The sequence below is a fragment of the Mustela lutreola genome, chromosome 7, assembly GCF_030435805.1.
Source record: "Mustela lutreola isolate mMusLut2 chromosome 7, mMusLut2.pri, whole genome shotgun sequence".
Lineage (NCBI taxonomy): Eukaryota > Metazoa > Chordata > Mammalia > Carnivora > Mustelidae > Mustela > Mustela lutreola.
In genome coordinates this window covers 34,986,451-35,013,773 of record NC_081296.1, presented here as the reverse complement: position 1 = coordinate 35,013,773, position 27,323 = coordinate 34,986,451, and the positions used below count along the sequence as shown (strand labels likewise).

Genomic DNA, 27,323 nt, shown 5'->3' with positions numbered 1-27,323 from the left:
CATCCCAAGGATTTTTCACTACTGTGCTTTCATTTTCATTTATCTCCATGTTTTTTGATTTTCTATGATTTCTGATTAACCCGTTCATTATTTAATAATATTTTATTTAACCTCTATGTATTTGTGTTCTTTCCAGAATTTTTCTTCTGGTTGGTTTCTAGTTTCATAGTATTGTGGTTGGAAAAGATGCATGGTATGACTTCCTCTTTTCAATTTGTTGAGACTTATTTTCTGGTATAATATGATCTACTATGTAGAATATTCCATGTGCACTTGAATGTGTATTCTGTTTTAGGATGGATTGTTCTGAATATATCTGTCAGATCCATCTGACCCAATGTGTCATTCAAACCCATTGTTTTCTTGTCAGTTTTCTATTTGGCTATCTGTTCATTGATTTAAGTGGTTTTTAAAGTCCCCTGCTATTACTGAATTATTCCGTTACTTCTTCATGTTCATTAATAGTTGCTTTATGTGTTTCAGTGCTCCTATATTGGGCATATACATATTTACAGTTGTTATTCCTCTTGTTGAGTGTTCCCTTTATGATTATATAGATCATTTTTTGTCACTTATTAACAGTCTTTGTTTTGCCCAATTTAAGTATCACTACTGGCTTTCTTTTCACTGCTATTTGAATGATAAATGCTTTCCCATCTCTTCACTTTTATCTTCATGTGTCTTTATGTCTGAAATAGGTCTCTTGTAGGCAGCATATGGTTGGGTCTTTTTTTTTTTTCCCCCCTTAATCTTTTTTTTTTTTTTTTATTAATCCATTCCATCACCCTATGTCTTTTGATTGTCCCATTTACATTCAAAGTAATTATTGTTACTATATACTTATTGCCATTTTGGTACTTATTTTATGGGTTTTTTTTTTTTTTTTTTTTTTTTTTTTGGTAATTCTTCTCTGTTCCTTTCTTCTCTTGCTCTCTCATGGTTTGTTGGCTTGCCTTAGTGATATACTTGGATTCCTTTCTCTTTACTGTTTGCTTAACTATTATAGTTTTTGATTTGTGGTTACCTCTATATATAATATCTTCTGCATATAGTAATCTATATTAAATTGATGTCACAGAAGCTTGAACCTATTCTAAAAGCACTAAGTTTTTTCTTCTCTCTTCCCAATGTTTTAAGTATGTGGTATCATACTCTATATCCTTTTATTTTGGGAATACCTTCATTGATTATTATAGATATGCTTAATTTTACTGATTTTGTGCCTCTTACTTTTCTTATTCGTCCTTATGATTTTTCCTTCCCACACAAATAGTCCCATTTAAGGAACTGATTTAGTGGTGAGGCTGGTTTAGTAGTGATGAATTCTGTGAACTTTTGTTTGGGAAACTCTTTATCTCTCCTTCTATTCTGAATCACTGCCTTGCTGAATAGAGTATTCTTAGTTGCAGACTCTTTTTTGTTTGTTTGTTTGTTTGTTTTGTTTGTTTGTTTTTTGTTTTCAGCACTTTGAATATATCATGACCCTCCCTTCCTGCCTCTAAAGTATCTGGTAGAACAATCAGCTGATAGCCTTATGGAGTTTCCCTTGTATGTAATTGTTTTCTCTTCCTACTTTAAGGGTTCTCTCTCTCTTTCTCTCTCTCTCTCTCACTACTTTTTGCCATTTTAATTATTGTTTGCTTTTTTCTGGGCCTCTTTGGGTTGATTTAGTTGTGGGATCTCCATGCCAGCTGAATCTGGATTTCTGTTTCTTACCCCAGATTCAGGAAGTTTTCAGCTGTTATTTCTGCAAATAAAATTTTTGTCCCCTTTCCTCTCTCTTCTCCTTCTAGGATCCCTATAATGCAAATGTTACTCTGCTTAATGGTGCCCCTTTGTGTCTTTTATTATTCTCCTTTTCTATTCATCCTTTTTCTTCTGTTCAGCATGATTGCTTTCCATTACTTTGTCCTCCAGTTCCCTCATCTGTTATTTTGCTTTCTTAAGTCTACTATTTATTCACACTAGTGTATTTTTACTGTAACTAAGTTTTCCATCTCTGATTGGGTCCTTTTCTTTTTCAGCATTCCTCTGGAAATTTGGGGTCATTTCTGTTCCATAGAAATTTTAGGATTGTTTGTTCCAGCTCTGTGAAAATTGTCGATAGTCTCTTGATAGGAATTGCTTTGAATGTGTAGATTGTTCTGGGCAACACAGACATTTTCACAGTGCTTATTCTTCCAATTCATGAGCATGGAATGTTTTTCCATCTTTTTGTGTCTTTCTCAATTTCCTTCATAAGTGTTCTGTAGTTTATAGAGTATAGATCCTTTACCTCTTTGATTCGGTCTCTTCCTAAGTATCTTATGGGGTTTGGTGGTATTGTAAATGGAATCGATTTCTTGATTTCTCTTTCTTCAGTCACGTTTTTAGTGTATAGAAATGTAACTGATTTCTGTGCATTGAATTTATGTCCTGCCATGTTGCTGAATTGCTGTATGAGTTCTAATAATTTGGGGGTAGAATCTTTTGGGCTTTCAACATAAAGTATCATGTTATCTGTGAAGAAGAAGAGTTTGACTTCTTTGCCAATTTGAATGCCTTTTATTTCTTTTTATTATCTGTTGATGCTAGGACTTCTAGTACTGTGTTGAACAATAGTGGCAAGAGTGGGCATCCCTTTTGTGTTTCTGATCTTAAGGGAAATGGTCTCAGTTTTTCCCCACTGAGAATGATATTCTCTGTGGGCTTTTCATAGATGGCTCTTATGATATTGAGGTATGTTCCCTCCATCCTTACACTCTGAAGACTTTTAATCAAGAAAGGATGCTGTACTTTGTCAAATGCTTTTTCTGGATCTATTGAGAGTATCATATCATTCTTTTCTTTTCTTTTATTAATGGGCTCTATCACATTTATTGATTTGCAAATTTTGAACTACCCTTATATCCCAGGAATAAATCTCTCCTGGTCATGGTGAATAATCCTTTAATGTACTGTTAGATCCTATGGCTAGGATCTTGCTGAGTAATTTGGCATCCATGTTCATCAAGGATATTGGTCAGTAATTATTTTTTTTTAAAGATTTTATTTATTTATTTGACAGAGAGAGATCACAAGTAGGCAGAGAGGCAGACAGAGAGAGGAGGAAGCAGGCTCCCCACTGAGCAGAGAGCCCGATGCGGGACTCGATCCCAGGACCCTGAGATCATGACCCGAGCCGAAGGCAGCGGCTTAATCCACTGAGCCACCCAGGCGCCCCTGGTCAGTAATTATTTTTGATGGGGTCTTTGATTTTGGGATCAAGGTAATGAAGTCCTCGTAGAACGAGTTTGGAATTTTTCCTTCCATTTCTGTTTTTTGAAACAGCTTCAGTAGAATAGATATTGTTTCGTCTTTAAATGTTTGATAGAATTCCCCTGGAAAGCCATCTGGCCATGGACTCTTCTTTTTTTGGTTTTTTTTTGTTTTTTTTTTAAGGTTTTTTATTTATTTGCCAGAGACAGAGAGAGTACACACAAGCAGGCAGAGAGGCAGGCAGAGGCAGCAAGAGAAGCAGGCTCCCTGATGAGCAAGGAGCCCGATGCGGGACTCGATCCCAGGATCCTGGGATCGTGACCTGAGCCGAAGGCAGCGGCTCAACCAACTGAGCCACCCAGGCGTCCCCATGGACTCTTCTTTTTGTGAGGTTTTTTTTGGTTGTTGTTTTAGTTTTTGCTTTTTTTTTTTAAAGAGTTCTTTCTTTCTTTCTTTCTTTTTTAAGATTTTATTTATTTATTTGACAGACAGAGATCACAAGTAGGCAGAGAGGCAGGCAGAGAGAGAGGAGAAAGCAGGCTCCCCACAGAGCAGAGAGCCCGATGCGGGGCTCGATCCCAGGATGCTGGGATCATGACCTGAGCTGAAGGCAGAGGCTTAACCCACTGAGCCACCCAGGTGCCCCTTTTTGTGAGGTTTTTGATTCCTGCTTCAATTTTCTTGCTGGTTATTGGTCTTTTGATATTGTCTGTTTCTTCCTGTTTCAGTCTTGCTAGTTTATAATTTTCTAGGAATGCATCCATTTCTTCCAGATTGCCTAATTTGTTGGCATATAACTGCTGATAATAAGTTCTAATAACTTTGCCTCTATTTCCTTGGTATTGGTTGTGATTTCTCGCCTTTCATTCTTTATTTTATTTATTTATTTATTTATTTAATTTATTTATTTATTTGATAGAGAGAGATACAGCGAGAGGGAACACAAGCAGGGAGAGTGGGAGAGGGAGAAGCAGGCTTCCTGCCGAGCAGGGAGCCCAATGTGGGGCTCAATCTTAGGACCCTGGGACCATGACCTGAGCCGAAGGCAGACGCTTAACGACTGAGCCACCCAAGTGCCCCTCATTCTTTATTTCAGTAATTTGGGTCCTATCTGTTTTGGAAAAGTCTAGCCAGCAGCTTATCAATCTTACCAGTTCTTTCAATGAACCAGCTTCTAGTTTTGTTAATTTCTTCTGTTGTTCTTCTATTTTCTATTTCATTGATTTCTGTTCTAATCTTTATTATTTGTATAGACTTTATTTGTGGTTCTTTCTTCAGATCCTTTAGGTGTAAGGTTAGCTTGTACATTTGGGATTTTTCTAGAGTGAGGCTTGGATGGCTATGTGCTGCCCTCTAAGGACTGCCTTTGCAGTACCCCATATGATTTGAACTGATATGTTTTCATTTTCATTTGTTTTCATGAATTGTTTAAGTTCTTTTTCAGTTTCCTGGTTGACCCATTCATTCTTCAGCAAAATGCTTTTAAACCTCCAAGTGTTTGAGTTCCTTCCAAATTTCCTCTTGTGATTGAGTTTCAAAGCATTGAGGTCTAAAAATCTGCAGGGAATAATCTCAGTCTTTTGATATCGGTTGAGACCTGATTTGTGACCCAGCATGTGATCTGTTCTGGAGAAAGTTACATGTGCACTCGGGAAGAATGGCTATTTGGTTGTTTTAGGATGGAGTATTCTGTATACAGAATATCTATGAAGATATACACATATCTATGAAGTCCCTCTGGTCCAATGTGTAATTCAAAGTTCTTGTTATTTGTTGATCTTCTGTTTAGATGATCTGTTCATTGCTGTGAGTGGAGTGTTGAAGTTTCCTAATATTAATGTATTATTATCAATATGTTTTTTTATTTTTATTTTTAAATTTTTTATTTTGCTCCTGCATTCAGAGCATAGATATTTACAGTTGTTAGATCTTCTTATTGGATAGACCCTTAAGTATGATACAGTGTCCCTCTATAGTCTTTGGTTTAAAATCTAATTTGTCTCATGAGGATTACTACCCCAGCTTTCTTTTGATGTCCATTAGGATGATAAATGGTTCTCCATTCCCTCACTTTCAATCTGGAAGTGTCTTTGGCTCAAAATAATTCTCTTGTAGACAGCATATGGATGGGTCCTGCTTTTTTATCTAATCTGATACCCAGGGTCTTTTGATTGGAGCGTTCTGCCCATTTTCATTCAGAGTAACTATTGAAATATATGAACTTAGTGCTGTTGTATTGCCGAAGAAGTCCCTGTTTCTGTAGATTGTCTCTGTTACTTTCTGGTCTATATTACTTTTGTTGTCTCTCTTCACCTACAGAATCCCCTTTAATATTTCTTACAGGCCTGGCTTGGTAGTTGCCTGTTCTTTCTGTTTCTGCCTGTTCTAGAAGCTCTTTATCTCTCCATCTGTTCTGAATGACAGCCTTGCTGGATAAAGCTGTCTTGGCTGCATGTACTTTTCATTTATTAACCTGAATACATCTTGCCAACCTTTTCTGACTTGCCAGTTTTCTGTGGCTAGGTCTGATACTATTCTGATGTTCCTCTCTCCATATATAAGGAACCTCATCTCCCTAGGTGCTTTTTTGGCTCTCCAATTTCCAAGTTTCACTATTATATATATTAGAGTGTTGATCTATTTTTATTGATTTTGGGAGGGTTCCTCTCTGCCTCTTGGACGTGGATGCTTCTTTCCTTCCCCAGATTAGGAACGTTCTCAGCTATGGTTTGCTCAAATATACCTTCTAGGCCCTTGCTCTTTCTCCACCCCTTTGCAGAATCCCAGTAATTCTGACATTTGAACATTTCATGGAATCATTAATCTCTTTAAGCTTTTTCATAGGCTTTTAATTGTCTTTCCCCTTTTTTCTCTACTTCTTTCCTTTCCATCTGCCTATCCTCTACATCACTTATTCCCTTCTGCCTCATTGATCCTAACTGTCAGAGCATCCAGTTTAGACTACATCTCATTCGTAGCATTTTTAAATGCAACCTGATTAGATCTCATCTCCACCTTTAGAGATTCTGTATTGTCACTTATGCTTTTTTCAAGCCTAGGTATTAACTTTTTGATTGCTATCCTGAATTCTATTGCTGACATCTTACTTATATCCATATTGATTAGCTCTGTGGCAAAGAACAAGGTTCGTGTGTGTGTGTGTGTGTGTGTGTGTGTGAGAGAGAGAGAGAGAGAGAGATAGTTCCCCCTTCTAGTCATTCTTGCCAGAGAATAGTGGGTGGGCAAATGAACAGAGTCCAAAATATCAACCATGACCCAAGCAAAATCTACCTGAGAAAAATCCAAAGTGGTTGGAAGCCACCACAGGAAAGCAAACAAAGCCAAATGAAACACAAGAATAAAATAAAAATTTTAAAAACTTTTTTTAAAAAAGCAGAAGAAAGTGTATAATCTCGCAGGGTGGACAAAGCAGAGTGATTCTTTTGTGCCTGGGTGAATTTTGGTCTCTGTGTTAGAAGGCACCATATCCCAAAATTGTGAAAAAGTAAAAACAACAACAAAAAAACACCCATACACGGGGAGGAGTCAAGATGGCGGAGAAGTAGCAGGCTGAGACTGCTTCAGCTAGCCGGAGATCAGCTAGATAGCTTATCTAAAGATTGCAAACACCTGAAAATCCATCGGCAGATCGAAGAGAAGAAGAACAGCAATTCTGGAAACAGAAAAACAACCACTTTCTGAAAGGTAGGACCGGCGGAGAAGTGAATCCAAAGCGACGGGAAGATAGACCCTGGGGGGAGGGGCCGGCTCCCGGCAAGCAGCGGAGCAACCGTGCACAAAATCAGGACTTTTAAAAGTCTGTTCCGCTGAGGGACATCGCTCCAGAGGCTAAACCGGGGCGAATCCCACGCGGGGTCAGCGTGGCCTCAGGTCCCGCAGGGTCACAGAAGGATCGGGGGTGTCTGAGTGTCGTAGAGCTTGCGGGTATTGGAACGGGAAAGCCGGCTACAGAGACAGAGCCGACAGTAAGCTCACAGCTCGGTGTTACCTTGAACCGGTCGCGGGCTCGGTGAGCTCGGAGCGCGGCTGGAGGTTAGGCAGACGGGAGTAACTGGGCGCTGTTCTCTGAGGGCGCACTGAGGGGTGGGGCCCTGGGCTCTCGGCTACTCCGGGCCGGAGACCAGGAGGCCGCCATTTGTATTCCCGTCCTCTGGAACTCTACGGAAAGCGCTCAGGGAACAAAAGCTCCTGAAAGCAAACCCGAGCAGATTACTCACCCCGGCCCCGGGTAAGGGCGGTGTAATTCCGCCTGGGGCAAAGACACTTGAGAATCACTACAACAGGCCTCTCCCCCAGAAGATCAACAAGAAATCCAGCCGAGACCAAGTTCACCTACCAAGGAGTGCGGTTTCAATACCAAGGAGAGCAGCAGAATTCCAGAGGAGGAGAAAGCCAAGCACGGAACTCATGGCTTTTTTCCTGTGATTTTTTTTAGTCTTGCAGTTAATTTAATTTTTTCTTTTTCATTTTTTTTTTTTCTCGCCTTCGGGTAAAAAAAATTTTTTTTAACTCTTACCTTTTTCTTTTTTAACGATTTTTTACTAGTTTATCTAATATATATATTTTTTCTTTTTTACATTTTTCTTAGGTGTTTTCTTTTTTTAAAAATTCTTTTATTTTTTTTTTCTTTTCTTTTTGTTTTTTTTTTCTTTCTTCCTTTTTGAACCTCTTTTTATCCCCTTTCTCCCCACTCACGATTTTGGATCTCTTCTAATTTGGTTAAAGCTTATTTTCCTGGGGTTGTTGCCACCCTTTTAGTATTTTACTTGCCCCTTCATTTACTCTTATCTGGACAAAATGACAAGACGTAAAAATTCAACCCAAAAAAAAGAACAAGAGGCAGTACCGAAGGCTAGGGATCTAATCAATACAGACATCGGTAATATGTCAGATCTAGAGTTCAGAATGACAATTCTCAAGGTTCTAGCCGGGCTCGAAAAAGGCATGGAAGATATTAGAGAAACCCTCTCGAGAGATATAAAAGCCCTTTCTGGAGAAATAAAAGAACTAAAATCTAACCATGTTGAAATAAAAAAAGCTATTAATGAGGTGCAATCAAAAATGGAGGCTCTCACTGCTAGGATAAATGAGGCAGAAGAAAGAATTAGTGATATAGAAGACCAAATGACAGAGAATAAAGAAGCTGAGCAAAAGAGGGACAAACAGCTACTGGACCACGAGAGGAGAATTCGAGAGATAAGTGACACCATAAGACGAAACAACATGAGAATAATTGGGATTCCAGAAGAAGAAGAAAGTGAGAGGGGAGCAGAAGGTATACTGGAGAGAATTATTGGGGAGAATATCCCCAATATGGCAAAGGGAACGAGCATCAAAATTCAGGAGGTTCAGAGAACGCCTCTCAAAATCAATAAGAATAGGCCCACACCCCGTCACCTAATAGTAAAATTTACAAGTCTCAGTGACAAAGAGAAAATCCTGAAAGCAGCCCGGGAAAAGAAGTCTGTAACATACAATGGTAAAAATATTAGATTGGCAGCTGACTTATCCACAGAGACCTGGCAGGCCAGAAAGAGCTGGCATGATATTTTCAGAGCACTAAACGAGAAAAACATGCAGCCAAGAATACTATATCCAGCTAGGCTATCATTGAAAATAGAAGGAGAGATTAAAAACTTCCAAGACAAACAACAACTGAAAGAATTTGCAAATACCAAACCAGCTCTACAGGAAATATTGAAAGGGGTCCTCTAAGCAAAGAGAGAGCCTACAAGTGGTAGATCAGAAAGGAACAGAGACCATATACAGTAACAGTCACCTTACAGGCAATATAATGGCACTAAATTCATATCTCTCAATAGTTACCCTGAATGTGAATGGGCTAAATGCCCCTGTCAAAAGACACAGGGTATCAGAATGGATAAAAAAACAAAACCCATCTATATGTTGCCTCCAAGAAATACATTTTAAGCCCGAAGACACCTCCAGATTTCAAGTGAGGGGGTGGAAAAGAATTTACTATGCTAATGGACATCAGAAGAAAGCAGGAGTGGCAATCCTTATATCAGATCAATTAGATTTTAAGCCAAAGACTATAATAAGAGATGAGGAAGGACACTATATCATACTCAAAGGGTCTGTCCAACAAGAAGATTTAACAATTTTAAATATCTATGCCCCCAATTTGGGAGCAGCCAACTATATAAACCAATTAATAACAAAATCAAAGAAACACATCAACAATAATACAATAATAGTAGGGGATTTTAACACTCCCCTCACTGAAATGGACAGGTCATCCAAGCAAAAGATCAGCAAGGAAATAAAGGCCTTAAACGACACACTGGACCAGATGGACATCACAGATATTTTCAGAATATTTCATCCCAAAGCAACAGAATACACATTCTTCTCTAGTGCACATGGAACATTCTCCAGAATAGATCACATCCTTGGTCCTAAATCAGGATTCAACCGGTATCAAAAGATTGGGATCATTCCCTGCATATTTTCAGACCACAATGCTCTAAAGCTAGAACTCAACCACAAAAGGAAGTTTGGAAAGAACCCAAATACATGGAGACTAAACAGTATCCTTCTAAAGAATGAATGGGTCAACCGGGAAATTAAAGAAGAATTGAAAAAAATCATGGAAACAAATGATAATGAAAATACAACAGTTCAAAATCTGTGGGACACAACAAAGGCAGTCCTGAGAGGAAAATATATAGCGGTACAAGCCTTTCTCAAGAAACAAGAAAGGTCTCAGGTACACAACCTAACCCTACACCTAAAGGAGCTGGAGAAAGAACAAGGAAGAAACCCTAAGCCCAGCAGGAGAAGAGAAATCATAAAGATCAGAGCAAAAATCAATGAAATAGAAACCAAAAACACAATAGAGCAAATCAACGAAACTAGGAGCTGGTTCTTTGAAAGAATTAATAAAATTGATAAACCCCTGGCCCAATTATCAAAAAGAAAAGGGAAAGGACCCAAATAAATAAAATCATGAATGAAAGAGGAGAGATCACAACTAACACCAAAGAAATACAAACTATTATAAGAACATGCTATGAGCAACTCTACGCCAATAAATTTGACAATCTGGAAGAAATGGATGCATTTCTAGAAACATATAAACTACCACAACTCAACCAGGAAGAAATAGAAAGCCTGAACAGACCCATAACCAGTAAGGAGATGGAAACAGTCATTAAAAATCTCCAAACAAACAAAAGCCCAGGGCCAGAAGGCTTCCCGGGGGAATTCTACCAAACATTTAAAGAAGAACTAATTCCTATTCTCCTGAAACTCGTCCAAAAAATAGAAATGGAAGGAAAACTTCCAAACTCATTTTATGAGGCCAGCATCACCTTGATCCCAAAACCAGACAAGGATCCCACCAAAAAAGAGAGCTATAGACCGATATCCTTGATGAACACAGATGCGAAAATACTCAACAAAATACTAGCCAATAGGATTCAACAGTACATTGAAAAGATTATTCACCACGACCAAATGGGATTTATTCCAGGGCTGCAAGGTTGGTTCAACATCCGCAAATCAGTCAATGTGATACAACACATCAATAAAAGAAAGAACAAGAACCATATGATACTCTCAATAGATGCTGAAAAAGCATTTGACAAAGTACAGCATCCCTTCCTGATCAAAACTCTTCAAAGTGTAGGGATAGATGGCACATACCTCAATATCATCAAAGCCATCTATGAAAAACCCACCGCAAATATCATTCTCAATGGAGAAAAACTGAAAGCTTTTCCGCTAAGGTCAGGAACACGGCAGGGATGTCCATTTTCACCACTGCTATTCAACATCGTACTAGAGGTCCTAGCCTCAGCAATCAGACAACAAAAGGAAATTAAAGGCATCCAAATCGGCAAAGAAGAAGTCAAATTATCACTCTTCGCAGATGATATGATACTATATGTGGAAAACCCAAAAGACTCCACTCCAAAACTGCTAGAACTTATACAGGAATTCAGTAAAGTGTCAGGATATAAAATCAATGCACAGAAATCAGTTGCATTTCTCTACACCAACAGCAAGACAGAATTAAGAGATATTAAGGAGTCAATTCCATTTACAATTGCATCCAAAACCATAAGATACCTAGGAATAAACTTAACCAAAGAGACACAGAATCTATACTCAGAAAACTATAAAGTACTCATGAAAGAAATTGAGGAAGACACAAAGAAATGGAAAAATGTTCCATGCTCCTGGATTGGAAGAATAAATATTGTGAAAATGTCTATGCTACCTAAAGCAATCTACACATTTAATGCAATTCCTATCAAAGTACCATCCATCTTTTTCAAAGAAATGGAACAAATAATCCTAAAATTTATATGGAACCAGAAAAGACCTCGAATAGCCAAAGGGATATTGAAAAAGAAAGCCAACGTTGGTGGCATCACAATCCCGGACTTCAAGCTCTATTACAAAGCTGTCATCATCAAGACAGCATGGTACTGGCACAAAAACAGACACATAGATCAATGGAACAGAATAGAGAGCCCAGAAATAGACCCTCAAATCTATGGTCAACTAATCTTCGACAAAGCAGGAAAGAATGTCCAATGGAAAAAAGACAGCCTCTTCAATAAATGGTGCTGGGAAAATTGGACAGCCACATGCAGAAAAATGAAATTGGACCATTTCCTTACACCACACACAAAAATAGACTCAAAATGGATGAAGGACCTCAATGTGCAAAAGGAATCCATCAAAATCCTTGAGGAGAACACGGGCAGCAACCTCTTCGACCTCTGCCGCAGCAACATCTTCCTAGGAACAACGCAAAAGGCAAGGGAAGCAAGGGCAAAAATGAACTACTGGGATTTCATCAAGATCAAAAGCTTTTGCACAGCAAAGGAAACAGTTAACAAAATCAAAAGACAACTGACAGAATGGGAGAAGATATTTGCAAACGACATATCAGATAAAGGACTAGTGTCCAGAATCTATAAAGAACTTAGCAAACTCAACACCCAAAGAACAAATAATCCAATCAAGAAATGGGCAGAGGACATGAACAGACATTTCTGCAAAGAAGACATCCAGATGGCCAACAGACACATGAAAAAGTGCTCCATATCACTCGGCATCAGGGAAATACAAATCAAAACCACAATGCGATATCACCTCACACCAGTCAGAATGGCTAAAATCAACAAGTCAGGAAATGACAGATGCTGGCGAGGATGCGGAGAAAGGGGAACCCTCCTACACTGTTGGTGGGAATGCAAGCTGGTGCAGCCACTCTGGAAAACAGCATGGAGGTTCCTCAAAATGTTGAAAATAGAACTGCCCTATGACCCAGCAATTGCACTCTTGGGTATTTACCCTAAAGATACAAATGTAGTGATCCAAAGCTGCACATGCACCCGAATGTTTATAGCAGCAATGTCCACAATAGCCAAACTATGGAAAGAACCTAGATGTCCATCAACAGATGAATGGATCAAGAAGATGTGGTATATATACACAATGGAATACTATGCAGCCATCAAAAGAAATGAAATCTTGCCATTTGCAACAACATGGATGGAACTAGAGCGTATCATGCTTAGCGAAATAAGTCAAGCAGAGAAAGACAACTATCATATGATCTCCCTGATATGAGGAAGTGGTGATGCAACATGGAGGCTTATGTGGGTAGAAGAAGAATAAATGAAACAAGATGGGATTGGGAGGGAGACAAACCATAAGTGACTCTTAATCTCACAAAACAAACTGAGGGTTGCCGGGGGGAGGGGGTTTGGGAGAAGGGGGTGGGATTATGGACATTGGGGAGGGTATGTGATTTGGTGAGTGCTGTGAAGTGTGTAAACCTGGTGATTCACAGACCTGTACCCCTGGGGATAAAAATATATGTTTATAAAAAATAAAAAAAAATTAAAATTAAAAAAAAAAACCACCCATACACATGTGCACGCACACACACACACACACACACACACATATACGTGTGTGTGTGTGTATAATAGAGTGAAAAAAGGACTAAAATGATGCATATATCTATAAAATGTAGATTTTAAGAAATGCAAGTTAAAAACTCTGAAACATAAGTTGATATATTATGAATCTAGCTGAAATGGGAAAAAAGTAAAAAGGAGAAGAAAAAGAACAAGAAAAAGAAAAAAGGAAAGGAGAATTTTACCTGAAAGATAAATGAGTCATGAGGCAACACCTGGAGCTCAATATACTGTTTTCCCCTGGTGTTGGAGTCTTGTGGGATCCATAAGCTTGTTGTCCACCTGTTCTTTCAGTCTGTCTTCTGGGGGTGGGGCCTGCCATGCCGCTTCTGAGGTTTCCCTTCCTGGGCAGAGTAGTCCGACCCCTGTCAGGGGGATAGGCACAGTGGAAACTGGTCCTCTCTGTGGCTTTTGTTCCCTGGAGGCTTTCTGGTCCTCTCATAGGATCAGAGCAAAAATGGTTGTGCCCATTGTTTCCCTTTGATTTGTCCTTCAAAGACACTGAATCCCTACTGATGTTTTGGTAATATGACCTCACCTACTTTTTCTTGGGTTTAAGAGGATACATTGTCACCTTGTTTTATTGTAAATATTTTCTGTGATTTTTGCTTTTGAAACATAGTTGCTCTTTCTGTTCTATATAATAATTTAGAAAGAATCTAAAACTTTGCTGCCACTGCCTTCTTCCATCATAATCTTCTGTTACAAGCATTTTAATTACTAATACTTCCTCATGGAAATATACCAAAATTCTCTCAACCACTCCTTTTTCTAAAATTTAATTTAATTTTATTTTCAGTGTTCCAAAATTCATCATTTGTGCACCTCACCCAGTGCTCCATGCAATATGTTCCCTCCTTAATACCCACCACCAGGCTCACACAATGCCCTACTACCCTCCCCTCCAAAACTCTCATTTTGTTTCTTCGAGTCCACAGTCTCATGGTTTGTCTTGCCCTCTGATTCTTAATGTTGAACATTTATGCATGCTTTCCATCTTCAGAAGCCATCTCAGAAATGTCCTGTATAAAGTCTTTATGGTTTTGATGGGAAAATAACTATTATTCTCCATCATATCCAACAATGTGTTTCTTTTATTACCCAGAACCAATCTGTTTCTGACAGAAAGTAAAATAGAATGAAAACCACTAGAAGGAAATATATAAAAACTTGAAATGTGTTTATACAAACCTAGACAAAAGACACATTTTAAGTCACAGAGGACAAAATACAAATGATCTAACATACTAACACCAGTATTTCAACCAAGAGATTGAGAGATTTACAAACAAAATAGAAATACTAGGTACTGGCAGATCCCTTGTGGAGATAAAATTTAACTCCCATTTTGGTTCAGTTTGCGAACACTTAATGAAAATCCTTAAAAATATGTGTAATCTGCGATGCAGGAAGTTCATTCCCATGATTTGATCATAAGGGAAAAGTAGATTATGTGTTCAAAATTTTAACTATAGAAATATTTGTTGCAATGATTTTTATAATATTGAAAATAAAATTTTATCCAAATATCTAAAAATAAAGCATTTAGTAAAATTATGCATATTCATGGAATGGAATACCTTACAGCCACTAGATTATGTTGTTGAATATTATGTAATGGTATAAATATATGTGCAGTTTTTTAAAATTAAAATTTTTATTTATTTATTTGAGAGAGAGAGTGAGCACAGGTGTTGGGTGGGGGGGCAGTGGAGTGGGAGACATAGAATTAGTGTGTTTGGGGAGGCCACCATGCTGCTCATTCTGGGCTCCCAATTGGCCCCAAGGGGACCAGGGATGCTGTGTTTTTCTGCAGAGACGCAGAGAGTCTCCACGAATTGCTCAGGGTCCCTTAGCAGATGTGAGCCAGAGGGCTGCTTTCCGCACACCTCCCAGTTGAGCAGGGAGCCGGACAGGGCTGGATCCCAGGATCCTGGGATCATGACCCAAGCTGGAGGCAGATGTTTAGTTGACTAAGCCACTGAGGCCACACCTATATTTGCAAAGTTAAATGAAAAAAAAAAAGTTTATTAAAAAAAAAACAGTTTATAAAATATCATAAATGGTATCTCCCACTTTTACAAAAATATATTTACAAAGAAAGGTTCTGGAAGGATATAATCAAATTATTATTTTTAGGTGTTACCGTTATAGATTTTTTCTTTTTTGTTTTTGTTTCTTAATATTTTTTGAGATTTTTATTTCTTAATCTTATTCATATATTCTATAATTAACACCTACTGATTTTATATTAAGAAAGAACTTACTGAGGCGCCTGGGTGGTTCAGTGGGTTAAAGCCTCTGCCTTCGGCTCAGGTCATGATCCCAGGGTCCTGGGATTGAGCCCCGAATCGGGCTCTCTGCTCAGCAGGGAGCCTGCTTCCTCCTCTCTCTCTGCCTGCCTCTCTGCCTACTTGTAATCTATGTCAAATAAAGTAAATAAAATCTTAAAAAAAAAAAAAAGAAAGAGCTTACTATTAAAATAGTCATAAAAATCGAATATGTTCTCATTTGTTTATAGTTGTCAGATTTTTAAAAAATGTTAATATGAGTACATAATGCATGTATGTTTGCATATGTAAATGAATTGTTCTTTAAAAAGATGTAATTTTTTATAGTTCTGGATAGAGCCCCAAGTTTTCTTATGTAGTGTCTGCATTTATTTATAAGGATCCTAAGTGGATTCTATGAGATATCTAAATGACATTTATATATAGCTGAAAATAGTATAATTGGAACTTTTATAAAATTAAAGATGTCATTTAAAATATTACTTTTCCTTGGTGTAGAAATAGAAATTTACATGAGAGACTTAGTCTGTGTGAGCCATGTTAAATATTTGCAGTGGAGGGAATGTAGAGTACTAGAGAGTAGAATGTAGAGTACTAGAAAAGCCTGGTCTTGTGAAGTCAGCCAGTTGTGGTTTTGACCTTGAGCTTTGTGACTGTGGACATAACAACAACCTCTTTGAGCCACTGTTAAGCATCTTGTAAAATGTAAACATATTTCCACCTGTTTTGTGGGGTTGAGATTATAGGAAATAACGTATGCCATTTAGCCCTTTGCTGATCACACAGTAAGTATTAAAAAATGATAACATGGATGGTGATAACTTGCTTTGTACCATGTACCCTTAGGAGATATGGTAAGAGGATTATCTTTCCTTTAATTTAATTTTATTTTATTTATCTTTATTTATATTATTGCTTTCATTTGATTTGAGACCTGCATTACTTTTTCTAGTTGGATTTGAAATAAAGGGACCTAGCTTATCAAAGAAAGTAATTGCTTCTACTTTTGAGAGAATATATTCTCCCTTTGGCTATAGAGTTTTGGGTTTATTTTTAATTTTTGGTTCTTTATGATTTGAAAACTTTCATAATGAGTACAATTCTGTGGCCCAAACTTATTTTCCAGTCATATCTTCAAGGTATAGAGTATAGAAGTATAGAGGTATACAGTATAGAAGCCAAGAGTATAGAAACTAATCATACTGTCTGATTTAAATTTAGGCTTTATCACTGTACCCTCTGCAAAAGTTACTCAGTTATGATTTTGACATTCTCACTTTGGGCAAGTAATTTGACTTTTTGTGTTTGTTCTTATAATTTAAATGGGAATAATAAAAATACATATCTTCTATGTATGTAATAAGTATAGCTAAAAGGACTAAATGAGCAATTATATGTAAAGTATAGCTTAGTAATAAGCCTTCATAAATATTTTTGTGTTTTTTTAAATTGAGATAATTGACATATAACATTGTATTAGTTTTAGGTGTACAACATAATGTTTTGAATGTGTGTGTATATCTGTGTGTATATATATACATATATATGTAGTGAAATAATTATCACAACTAATTTAATTAATATCTATTACCACATATAGTTACAATTTTTTTCTTGTGATGATGAAGTCAAATTACTTGCCCAAAGTTAGAAAGTCTTCTTTCTTTCTTTTTTCTTTTCAATTTTTAATGATCTAATCTATTAGAAACTTTCAAACTTTTAATACAGTATTGTTAACTATAGTCACCATGCTGTACATTACATCCCCAGGATTTATTTAACTTATGTAACTGGAAGTTTGCACTTTTTGAGCACCTTCACTTATTTGACCATAAATACTGTTATTAGTTCTTACTACATTACTCTTTTCTCATTTAGTCATTTATTGAATACATATTTATTGATTGCCTACCATATGTGAGGCCGTAATACCCAGATACAGAAACATCAATGAACAGAACAAAGTCATTACCCTCATGAAACTTGTATTCTACTGCAGGAGATTGCAAATGAATATTTGATGTTAGGCAAGTCCTATGAAGAAAGATAAACAGAATAAAGAGAGGGCAGCTAGTAAAGAGTGTTACTTGAGATTGTGTATTCATTTTAGCTTAGACCATGCAAATACTTGGAAGAAGACTATTCTTGGCTCAGGGAACAACATAAATAGATTTCTGAGGCAGTAACAGTCCTGATGAATGTGGAGAACAACAACATCCACTCTACTGTGGATGGAGCAAAGTGAATAAAGAAAAGAGTAGTATTCTTGCCATTTGCAACGATGTGGATGGAACTAGACAGTATTATGCTTAGTGAAATAAGTCAATCAGAGAAAGACAACTATCATATGATCTCCCTGATATGAGGAAGTGAAGATGCAACATGTGGGGTTTGAGGGGTAGGAAAATAATAAATGGAACAAGATGGGATCGGGAGGGAGACAAACCATAAGAGACTCTTAATGTCACAAAACAAACTGAGGGGGGAAGGGAGAGGGTAGTGGGCTTATGGACATTGGGGAGGGTATGTGCTGTGAAGTGTGTAAACCTGGCGATTCACATACGTGTATCCCTGGGGCTAATGATACATTATATGTTTATAAAAATTTTTTTTTAATTTTAAAAAATTTTTAAAAAAGAAAAGAGTAGTATATGTGAGGTCAGAGAAATCAATGATAGAAGCTTGGTAGGCCATTGTGAGGACTTTGGATTTTACTGAAATGTGGTGAGAAGGCAAAATTTTAATATGAAGAATGATGTGATTAATATTTTTAAAATATCACTGACTGCTTTTGTAACAAAAAGACTTGAGTGTCTGATTAGAAGTTGGGAGACCAGTTAAGAGGCTGTTGTGGTAGTACAGACAAGAGCTGATGATGGTGGTGGGGAGAAGTGATTTGGTTTGGGATGAATTTTGGGATATATTTGGAAGTAAGCTCCTAAGATTTGCTGATGTATTTGTGAGCAATTGTGTGAATGATAGTACCATTTACTGAAATGGGAAACACTCCGGGAAGGGTATGTATATGGGGAGTATAACTGTTTTGTAATGGACTGTTATTTGGAAATGCTTGTGATGGAAATATATGGAGATTTTTAGACAGTTTGATATAGGAGTAGAGTTCAGAGGAGAAGTCAAGGCTAGAGATAAAAATTGGGGAATTGCCTTTGTGCAAGTAGTATTTCAAGTCACTGTATTTGATGAGTGAGTTTGGATAGAGAAGACTAGTTGGGGGATGCTCCAACATGTACTGGTTAAGCAGAGCAAAAGGGTCCAGCAAAGAAGAGTTAGAAGATGTGGCTTATAGGTTAGGAAGATAGTGTAACATCTGGAAACCTAGTGGGGAAAAAATTTCAGGAAAAAGGAGGTGATCTACAGGGTGTTAGAAATTTGAGGGGAAAGTCTAAAATAATTTCTGGAGTGTGTGGAGAAAATAGTTTGTTTCCTTGATTGCCTGGCAATACTAGAGGCCATTTGAGGTGTAATGTCATAAATTTAATGTGAGAATAGTCAACACAATTTGTAATTATAACCACTTTAATCTGCCCAGGTATGTGTACAGAGCAGGGTGAAAGTTGGATTTGGAGTTTGGATTTTGCCATGCAAGTATGAATAAAGAAGAGAGGGGAAGGGAATGTACACACAAGGAAGTGATTTTTAGTGAGGGGGATAAAATCAAACATTGGTAAGGAGGGACATGGGACCAGATTCTGCGTGCTCCAGCTAAACCAGATCTCTGTTGCCAATAACCATATTTTGTTTTCATCTCTGCTTGTGTTTTTTGAGTTGCCCTTTTTATTTTTCCTTTCTGCCACCTTCCTAACACCCAGTCCAAACACACACACATATATCCAATATCCATATGTTCAAATTCAGTCTGTCCTTCAAGAGATAGCAGACCTGGTACTTCCTTCTTGAAACCTTTCCTCCTCGCCCCCAGTGAACAGTGCTTTTGTTTCCCTTTTGAACTCCTGTAGCACTCTAACTTTCTAATTGGCACTTATTGGTTGATATTGTAGGTGTGTGTGTGTGTGTGTATTTTAAACCTCTCTACACTGTGTGGTTGTGAGGGACAAGCATATGTCCTTGTAGCCTTAGCATTTATCACAGTTGATGTGCAGCAAATGTTTGATAAGTCAATGAAATCCTTTTTTAAATTTAAATTCAGTTAGCCAACTTACAGTACATCATTAGTTTCAGATGTAGTGTTCAATAATTTATCAGTTTCATATAACACCCAGTGCCCATCACATCATGTGCCCTCCTTAAGTCAATGAAATCTTAAGTAAAACAGTTTCTTCAGTGTTTTCCAAAGCAATTGTGAAAAACAGAATTTCTTTTTTTTTTAAGATTTTATTTATTTATTTGACAGAGAGAAATCACAAGTAGGCAGAGAGGCAGGCAGAGAGAGAGGAAGGGAAGCAGGCCCCCTGCTGAGCAGAGAACCCGATGTGGGACTCGATCCCAGGACCCTGGAATCATGACCTGAGCCGAAGGCAGCGGCTTAACCCACTGAGCCACCCAGGCGTCCCCAAACCAGAATTTCTTAAAGATTGCTTTTACTTTCATCTGTGTACCCTTTTATACTCACTGTAGTCTGTTGCAATGCTGTCATTTTTTAACCAACATCATCATCATCGTTTTTTATCTTGCAGGAGCATCTCTCTTTAAAGAAGTATGTTATTGACATTGTGGTTGAAAGTGCAGCTCTACCAGAACCTTTGAAAGATGGAGAAGAGCGGCAGAAAAATAAAAGAAAAGCCAAAAAGATAAAAGCCCGGATGAACTCCAGGTACCATAAATATCCTTCAAATCAAAACAGAAACTGTTAGTGATATATCCTTTTTAATGTATATCTGAGGAAGACCCTCTGCCTCACACAAAAGTTTAAACTTGTTTGCTTTAAGAAAGCCTTGAAAATAATACTGATGAGCCTAATTTATAGCCACTTTCTTTGATTGAGAAAGAGAACTGCATATCGATCTAAAGCCCTTGCTTTCACCTGTTAAGAGCTCTTCTTATAATTGGATGCCAAAGCCCTGCCAAACTTGTGCCTTCTCCAGCATTCAGTAGTATGTTTAAGTATGTGTAAACTAAGCCTATTTTTCTTTCCAACTATTGATTTTTAAATGAGGTATCAAAGAAAATCAATAGCAATCAACAAATAGAAGTCTGCTGGCTGTAGTGTCAAATCCCATGACTAGGTTTAATCAATTTGGTTGCCTGTCACAACAAGAAAAAGTTCAAGAAATATCTTGAAATGGAAAGTGAGTTGTCAGACCTGTAGTTTATCATCAGCCTCCAAAGTAACATCCGAGGATCAGACAGCTGTGTAGTAGTACATCATTACCTCACATGCTTTGAGCATCACCTGATGACTGATGAGTCTTAGGACACAGATGTAGTTCCTCTGTAGTGTAGATAATTTTTGCACTTTGGGAGAAGGTAATCTAAATATGTTGTTTTACTTTTTTTTTTTTAAGATTTTATTTATTTACTTGACAGAGATCACAAGTAGGCAGAGAGGCAGGCAGAGAGAGGAAGGGAAGTAGGCTCCCTGCTGAGCAGAAAGCCTGACTCGGGGCTCAATCCCAGGACCCTGGGACCACGACCTGAGCCGAAGGCAGAGGCTTTAGCCCACTGAGCCACCCAGGTGCCCCTGTTTTACTTTTATTACCAGATGTTTTCAAAGTTGAAGAAGCTTGACCTGTGGGATTATTGCAATACAGTTCTAGAAGGTGAATGGTGGTTATCACTCTAGTTTCCAATTTCAGATTGTAATTAAAGGTGTCCATTTCATCTTCCAGAATCAATGAAAACTTGCAAAGTACTCATTCAAGCAAAGAATAGAAAAGGCTTTTTTGTTTGTATTTTTTGAGATCCCTCTAACTTCCTAAAAATATTTTCGTAGTATACTTGAAGGTATTCCTGACCTTCATTTCTAGTTTATGCTAAGAAGTTTGCTGCCCTGACACAGAAATGCTATTTTTATGAATTCTTTTTTTCCCTCTGTGTACACATTTCGTTGCTAAGCTCCCCCAGTCCTGTCTCTGAATATCATCTACTTAGTAATGACCACCAACTTAATATCTTCAATTTACTCCAACACAAGCTCCTGTTCTCTCCCTCACCCCACTCATCAAAACCCCTTCATCCCATAGTCTTCTCTGTCTCAGTAAATGGATACTGTATTCTAGCTTTGTATGCCAAAATTCTTGACTTTCTTTCTCCCACACCTCACATCCAGTCCAACTGCAAATTATGTTAGCCTTAATTTAAAATATATACATACATTCAGAATTCGACTATGCTTAACTTCATTGCTTCCCCTGAACCAGTCCGTCGTCATCTCTTGCCTGAATTACTGTATGAGCTCTGTGACTATTATCATTGTTTCTGACCTTGCCTCCTTCCAGTCTATTCCAAATTCTCTAGCCAGAGTATTAAAATGTAAATTAGATCATGTCACTTCTCAAAACCTCAGGTTTCCTCTTCCCACATATATCCATACACCTACATCCCTTATCTCCTTCTGGTCTTTGCCCAAATGTTCCCTTTTTGGTGGGGCTATCCTCAAGAGCTTGACTTTTGTTTTGTTTGTCTTTTGAAACATAAGTAGTGGTAGTTTATTAAAATTATAAAATTATAGGAAAAATCTCTACAGTTCTGTTCCTAATATTTTCTATACATATCTACTTCTATCTGTAGACTTTATTCTTCATTGCAGTATGATTTATTTAAGTGAAATGTAGAGTGATTCAGTATGGTTTGTTGACTTCTGACAGATCTAGATACTCATGTAATCCATACTCCTATCAAAATTGTCTTTGTGCCTCTTTCGGGTGGGTTTCTTATCACTCCTAGTCTGTGGTAATCACTGACCTGCTTTCTATGATTATAGATTACTTTTTCCTGTTCAGGAAAGGCATACCAATGAAATCAAACTCCCTTGTGGCTGACTTTTTTTTACTAAGTGTACCGTTTTGAGATATATCACTGTTTTATGTGTAGATAGTTTTGAGTCTTTTTATTATTATACATATCGTTGTGTGCATATCCTCCAATTTTTATTTATTCATCTGTTGATAGACTTTTGGGTTTCCAGTTTTGAGCATTTGTTAATTAAGCTCCCCTCAAGTCTTCGAGTATATATTTTTTCATTTCTCCTGGGTAAATACCTAGAAGTGGAATACCCTTTTCCATAGTGGTTGTACTCTTTTACATGCCTACCAGCAATATGTGGGAGTTCCAGTTGCTCCACAGTCTTCCCAGTACACACTTGATATTGTTAGTTTTTTCAAAATTTTAGCCTATTTCAGTGAGAGTGTCAAAGTATCTCAGTGTGTTTCTAATTTGCATTTCCCTAGTGATTAATAGTATATTGAGCATCTTTTCATGTGCATTTTAACCATTCAGTATCTTTCTTTATGAAGTGTCTTCTGAAGGTTTTTGCTCATTTTAAAAGTTGAGTTGTCACCTTACTTTTGAGTTGTTTATATATTCTGACCACAAAGTTCCTTGTCAGATATGTGTATTGCTAATTTGTTCTTACAGTCTGGAAAAAGCCTATTACATTTTCTTGAAGATAGCCTTTGATAAGCAAAGGTTTTTACTTGTGATGGTGTCTGTTTTGGGTTTTGGGGTTCTAAGAGGTCTCTGAACAAAGGTTAAAAATCCTTCTGTATTTTTTTCTAGAAGCTTTGTAAGTTTTATTTTTTTATTTAGGCTTATGATTAATCTCAAATAAATTAATGGTTATGATATGAAGCATTGGTCCAAGTTTATTTTTCCATATAGGTAAAGAGTTGCTCTAACATTATTAGCTGAAAAGGTTTCTTTTTCCATTATACAGGTAGCATTTTGGGGAAAAAAAAAGAAAAGAAATGGGGCTGCCTGGGTGGCTCAGTGGGTTAAGCCTCTGCCTTCAGCTCAGGTCATGATCTCAGGGTCCTGGATCGAGTCCCGCATCGGGCTCTCTGCTAAGCAGAGAGCCTGCTCCTTCCTCTCTCTCTCTACTTGTGATCTCTCTCTGTCAAATAAATAAAATCTTTAAAAAAAATAAAGAAAGAAAGAAAAGAAAAAAGAAAGAACAAAAGGAAAGGAAAAGAAGAAAGGAAGGGAGGAAGAGAGAGAGGGAGGAAGGGAGGAAGAAATCTTCCCTTTGTGTATGAGTCTGTTTTTAGACTATTTCATTCGTCTATTTTAAAACCTTGATAAAAAATAAAAATCAGCCTTTGAAGTGTAGATCCATTTCTGGACTCTCTGGTGAGTTCTGTTCCACTGATATATTCATCTGTCTTCAAACTGTCTTGGTTACCATGGCTTTATATTAAGTATTGAAATAAATTAGAAGTCTTCCAACTTTTTTTTTTTTTTTTTGAGATTGTTTTCTTTTTCTGGGTCTTTTGTTTTTCCATAAATATTAGGATTAATTTTTAGTTTCTAAAATAAAAAGACCAGTTGGGATTTTGTTTGGTGTTGCATTGTATCTACAGATTAGCTTAGGAGTAACTAGAACTAACATCTATCTGATAGTATTGGGTCTTCCACCCATGATTAGGGTGTTTAGTTTCTTTAATTTCTAGTAATATCTTGTAATTCTCAGTGTAGAAGTTTTACAAATATCTTACTAAATTTATCCCTAGCACTTTTAGTTTTTTGATGCTATTGAAAATAGTTTTACTTCTTTTTTTGTTGTTGTCAGTATACAGAAACAACTGATTTTTATATTAACTTTATATACTGGGACCTTGCCATATTGACTTATGAGATCTAATAGTTTTGTGAGTTTGTAATATTTCTTTAGGTACATAAACATATATGAGAATAAAAACAGTTTTGTTTTTTTTCAATTATATACTGTCTACTTCTCTTCATTGCCTCTTGCACTGTATTGCATCTTTGTGCAAAATTTTGAACAGATTTTGTCCTGTTCTTAGGGAGAAAGCAATTAGTTTTTCATGTTAAGGTATTATGTTAGGTGTCATTTTATGTAGATGCCCTTTATCAAGTTGAAGCTGCTTTTTTTATTCTTAGTTTCCTGAGAGCTTTTTTCATAGATATTCGATGTTTTCAAAAGCCTTTTCTGCATCTATTGAAATGTGCCTTTTAATTTTATCAACAAACTTCATTATATTGATTTTTATAATAGTTTTATTGAGATATATTCACATCCTATACAATTCACATATAAAAACTGCATAATTCTATATTGATTATTGAGATATAATTGACATATAACATTGTATTAGTTACAGATGTACAAGATAATGATTTGATGTTTTTATATTGTGAAATGATCACCATAGTCATTAACATCTGTCACCATATATAGTTATAGAATTTTTTTTATTTTTTAAGATTCAATCTCAGCAACTTTCAAATATACAGTACTGTATTATCAACTATAGTTGCTGTGCTATACATTACAACCCATGACATTTATTTTATAACTGGGAGTTTTTACTTTTTGACTCTCTTCTACCATTTTGCTTCCCCTCATGTGGCAACCATTAGTCTGTTCTTCATCTGTGAGCTTGGTTGTTTTTTTTGTTGTTGTTTTGTTTTTGGTTACCAAAATGAGATCATACGATATATGTCTTTGTCTGACTTATTTTGCTAAGTATAATGCCCTCAAAGTCCATCCATGTTGTTGGAAATGGCAATTTGCATTTGTATATGACATTCTGGAAAAGACAAAGTTATAAAAACAGCAAAAAAGATGTGTGGTTGCCAGAGGTTGGGGAGAGGGAGAGATGAATAGGCAGAACAAAGAGGATTTTTAGGTTAGTGAAAGGACTCTATATGATACTTATAATGGTGGATACATATAATTATATATTTGTCCAAACCCATAGAATATAGAACACTATAGAGTAAATTGTAATGTAAACTATAAACTTGGGGTGGTAATAATGTGTCAGTGTAGGTTCATTACTTGTAATGAATGTACCACTCTGTTGGGAGGTGTTGCTATCGGAGGTAAGCATGTTTGGGATGGCAGGTATATGGGTGTAAATCTCTCTGAATCTTTCTCTTAATTTTTCTGTGAACCTGAAATTTCTATAAAAAATGAAGTCTTTCAAAATTTTTATCATTTTTTAAACCTGTAAGAATCTATACTAACACCCCCTTTTTTATTCTGGGGAATTATAATTATTCTTTGATTATTCTGGCCAAGAATTTATCAGCTTTATTAATCTTTTCAAAAATGAACTTTTACTGTCATTGACTTTTCTTTATTTTTTCTATTTCACTTATGTTTTTTTTAACTTTTATAAATAATATTTAATGTGTTAAATAATACTAAATTGCCAAAAATTGAGTTTTTTCCCCCAAGATTAAGGTGCCACCTAATTCTAAATAGCAATGACAACAATGCACACATTGCATACAACAATGCATACATGTACACACTGGTGAGGGAGGCTGGGAAAGAGGCAGAAAGTGTCCTGAGAACACGTTCTACAGTGTAATATAGGGAAATGAGCACTTAGGAATTCAGGCTATTGGTAAGAGGAGAAACTGTTCTGTATCAGTGTTTGTATTTCACTTATGTTTTTAATTATTTTTTCTCTGCTTACTTGGTATTTTTTTTCCTAGATTCGTAAGGTAAAAATTTAAGATTGCTGATTTGAAACCTGACTCCTTTTCTAATATATGTGATTATAGCTATAAATTTCCCTCTAAGCTATGTCCCACATATTTTATATGTTGTGTTTTATTGTTCATTCAGTTCAAAATATTTTCCAGTTTCAGGCTCCTGGGTGGCTTAGTTGGTTGAGCGGCTGCCTTCAGCTAGGGTCATGATCCTGGAGTCCTGGGATTGAGTCCTGTATCGGGCTCCCTGCTCAGCTGGGGGTCTGCTTCTCCCTTTGCCCCTCCCCCTGCTCATGCTCTATCTCATTCTCTCTCTGTCTCTCAAGTAAAAAAAATATATTTTTTCCAGTTTCACTTCAAATTCATTGACCCAGGGGGGGACAAGATGGCAGGGAAGTAGGAGGAGGCGCCTTTTCAACTTGTACCCCAAAGTGAGCTGATTACCTACCAAAGAACTCCAATCACCCATGAAATCAGCCTGAGATCAGAATTATACATGTCTGGATCTCTACAGGGGGTGAAGACACCAGTGGGCAGGTAACGGCGGACTGATATCAGAAGATAAACAAAAGGGAGTCCAGAGGCGACTAGTTGGAAAGTAATTCCCCAATATGAGCCAGAGTGCCCTGCGTCTGGGGACCAGCATTGACTTCGAGACTGGTTGAAAGCATTCAAAAAGAGTAAAAGATCTCAGGGGAAGTTGTGGGAATCAGGATGGCTAGGGACAGGGGCTTAAGTCCTTGGTCCCAGGACAGCCTCCCCTGGTGCTGAGGCAGAGAGAGTGCAGCGGAGAAACCACTCCCTAAGCCACCAGCGCGCCCGAGAACAAGTGGGGTCCATTTCCTGTGAGGGTATGGGAGCCACGGGCGGTAGAACACGCGAGCCCTGTTACAGAGCCTGAGATACTCCCCTGAGAGAGGTATAAAGGCCCAGCCAGTGTCCTTTGATACGCACCATTGTTTCAGAGCCTGCACCAAACTCTCCCCACAGAGAGGTGCGCGAAGGCCCAGCCTGGTGCTCATGGACCTGCGCCCCATTCTCAGAGCCTGAGATCCGCGCGCGAACCTCAGCCTCCCCTGAAATTGGTACGCGCAAGCCGGGCACTCTTAGACCCAGAAAAACCAGGCACTCCCAGCCCGGCCAGCTGGAAAATCTCAGTGTGCGATTGCTGCTTGGAACCTCTCTGGCGGTCTGGAGCCGACCAGACAGCCGC

At 37.5% G+C, this 27,323-nt stretch overlaps 1 protein-coding gene across 4 annotated transcripts in view; it reads left to right on the top strand.

Moving 5' to 3' along the window:
* The window catches only part of SCAPER (S-phase cyclin A associated protein in the ER), a 521,195-nt gene that overhangs the window by 224,606 nt on the left and 269,266 nt on the right, over positions 1-27,323 (top strand). For all 4 annotated transcript variants that reach the window (XM_059180289.1, XM_059180288.1, XM_059180286.1 and 1 more), the window contains one exon: positions 20,167-20,303. In XM_059180289.1, coding sequence (XP_059036272.1) covers positions 20,167-20,303 — 137 coding nt within the window. The remainder of the gene's footprint in view (positions 1-20,166; positions 20,304-27,323) is intronic.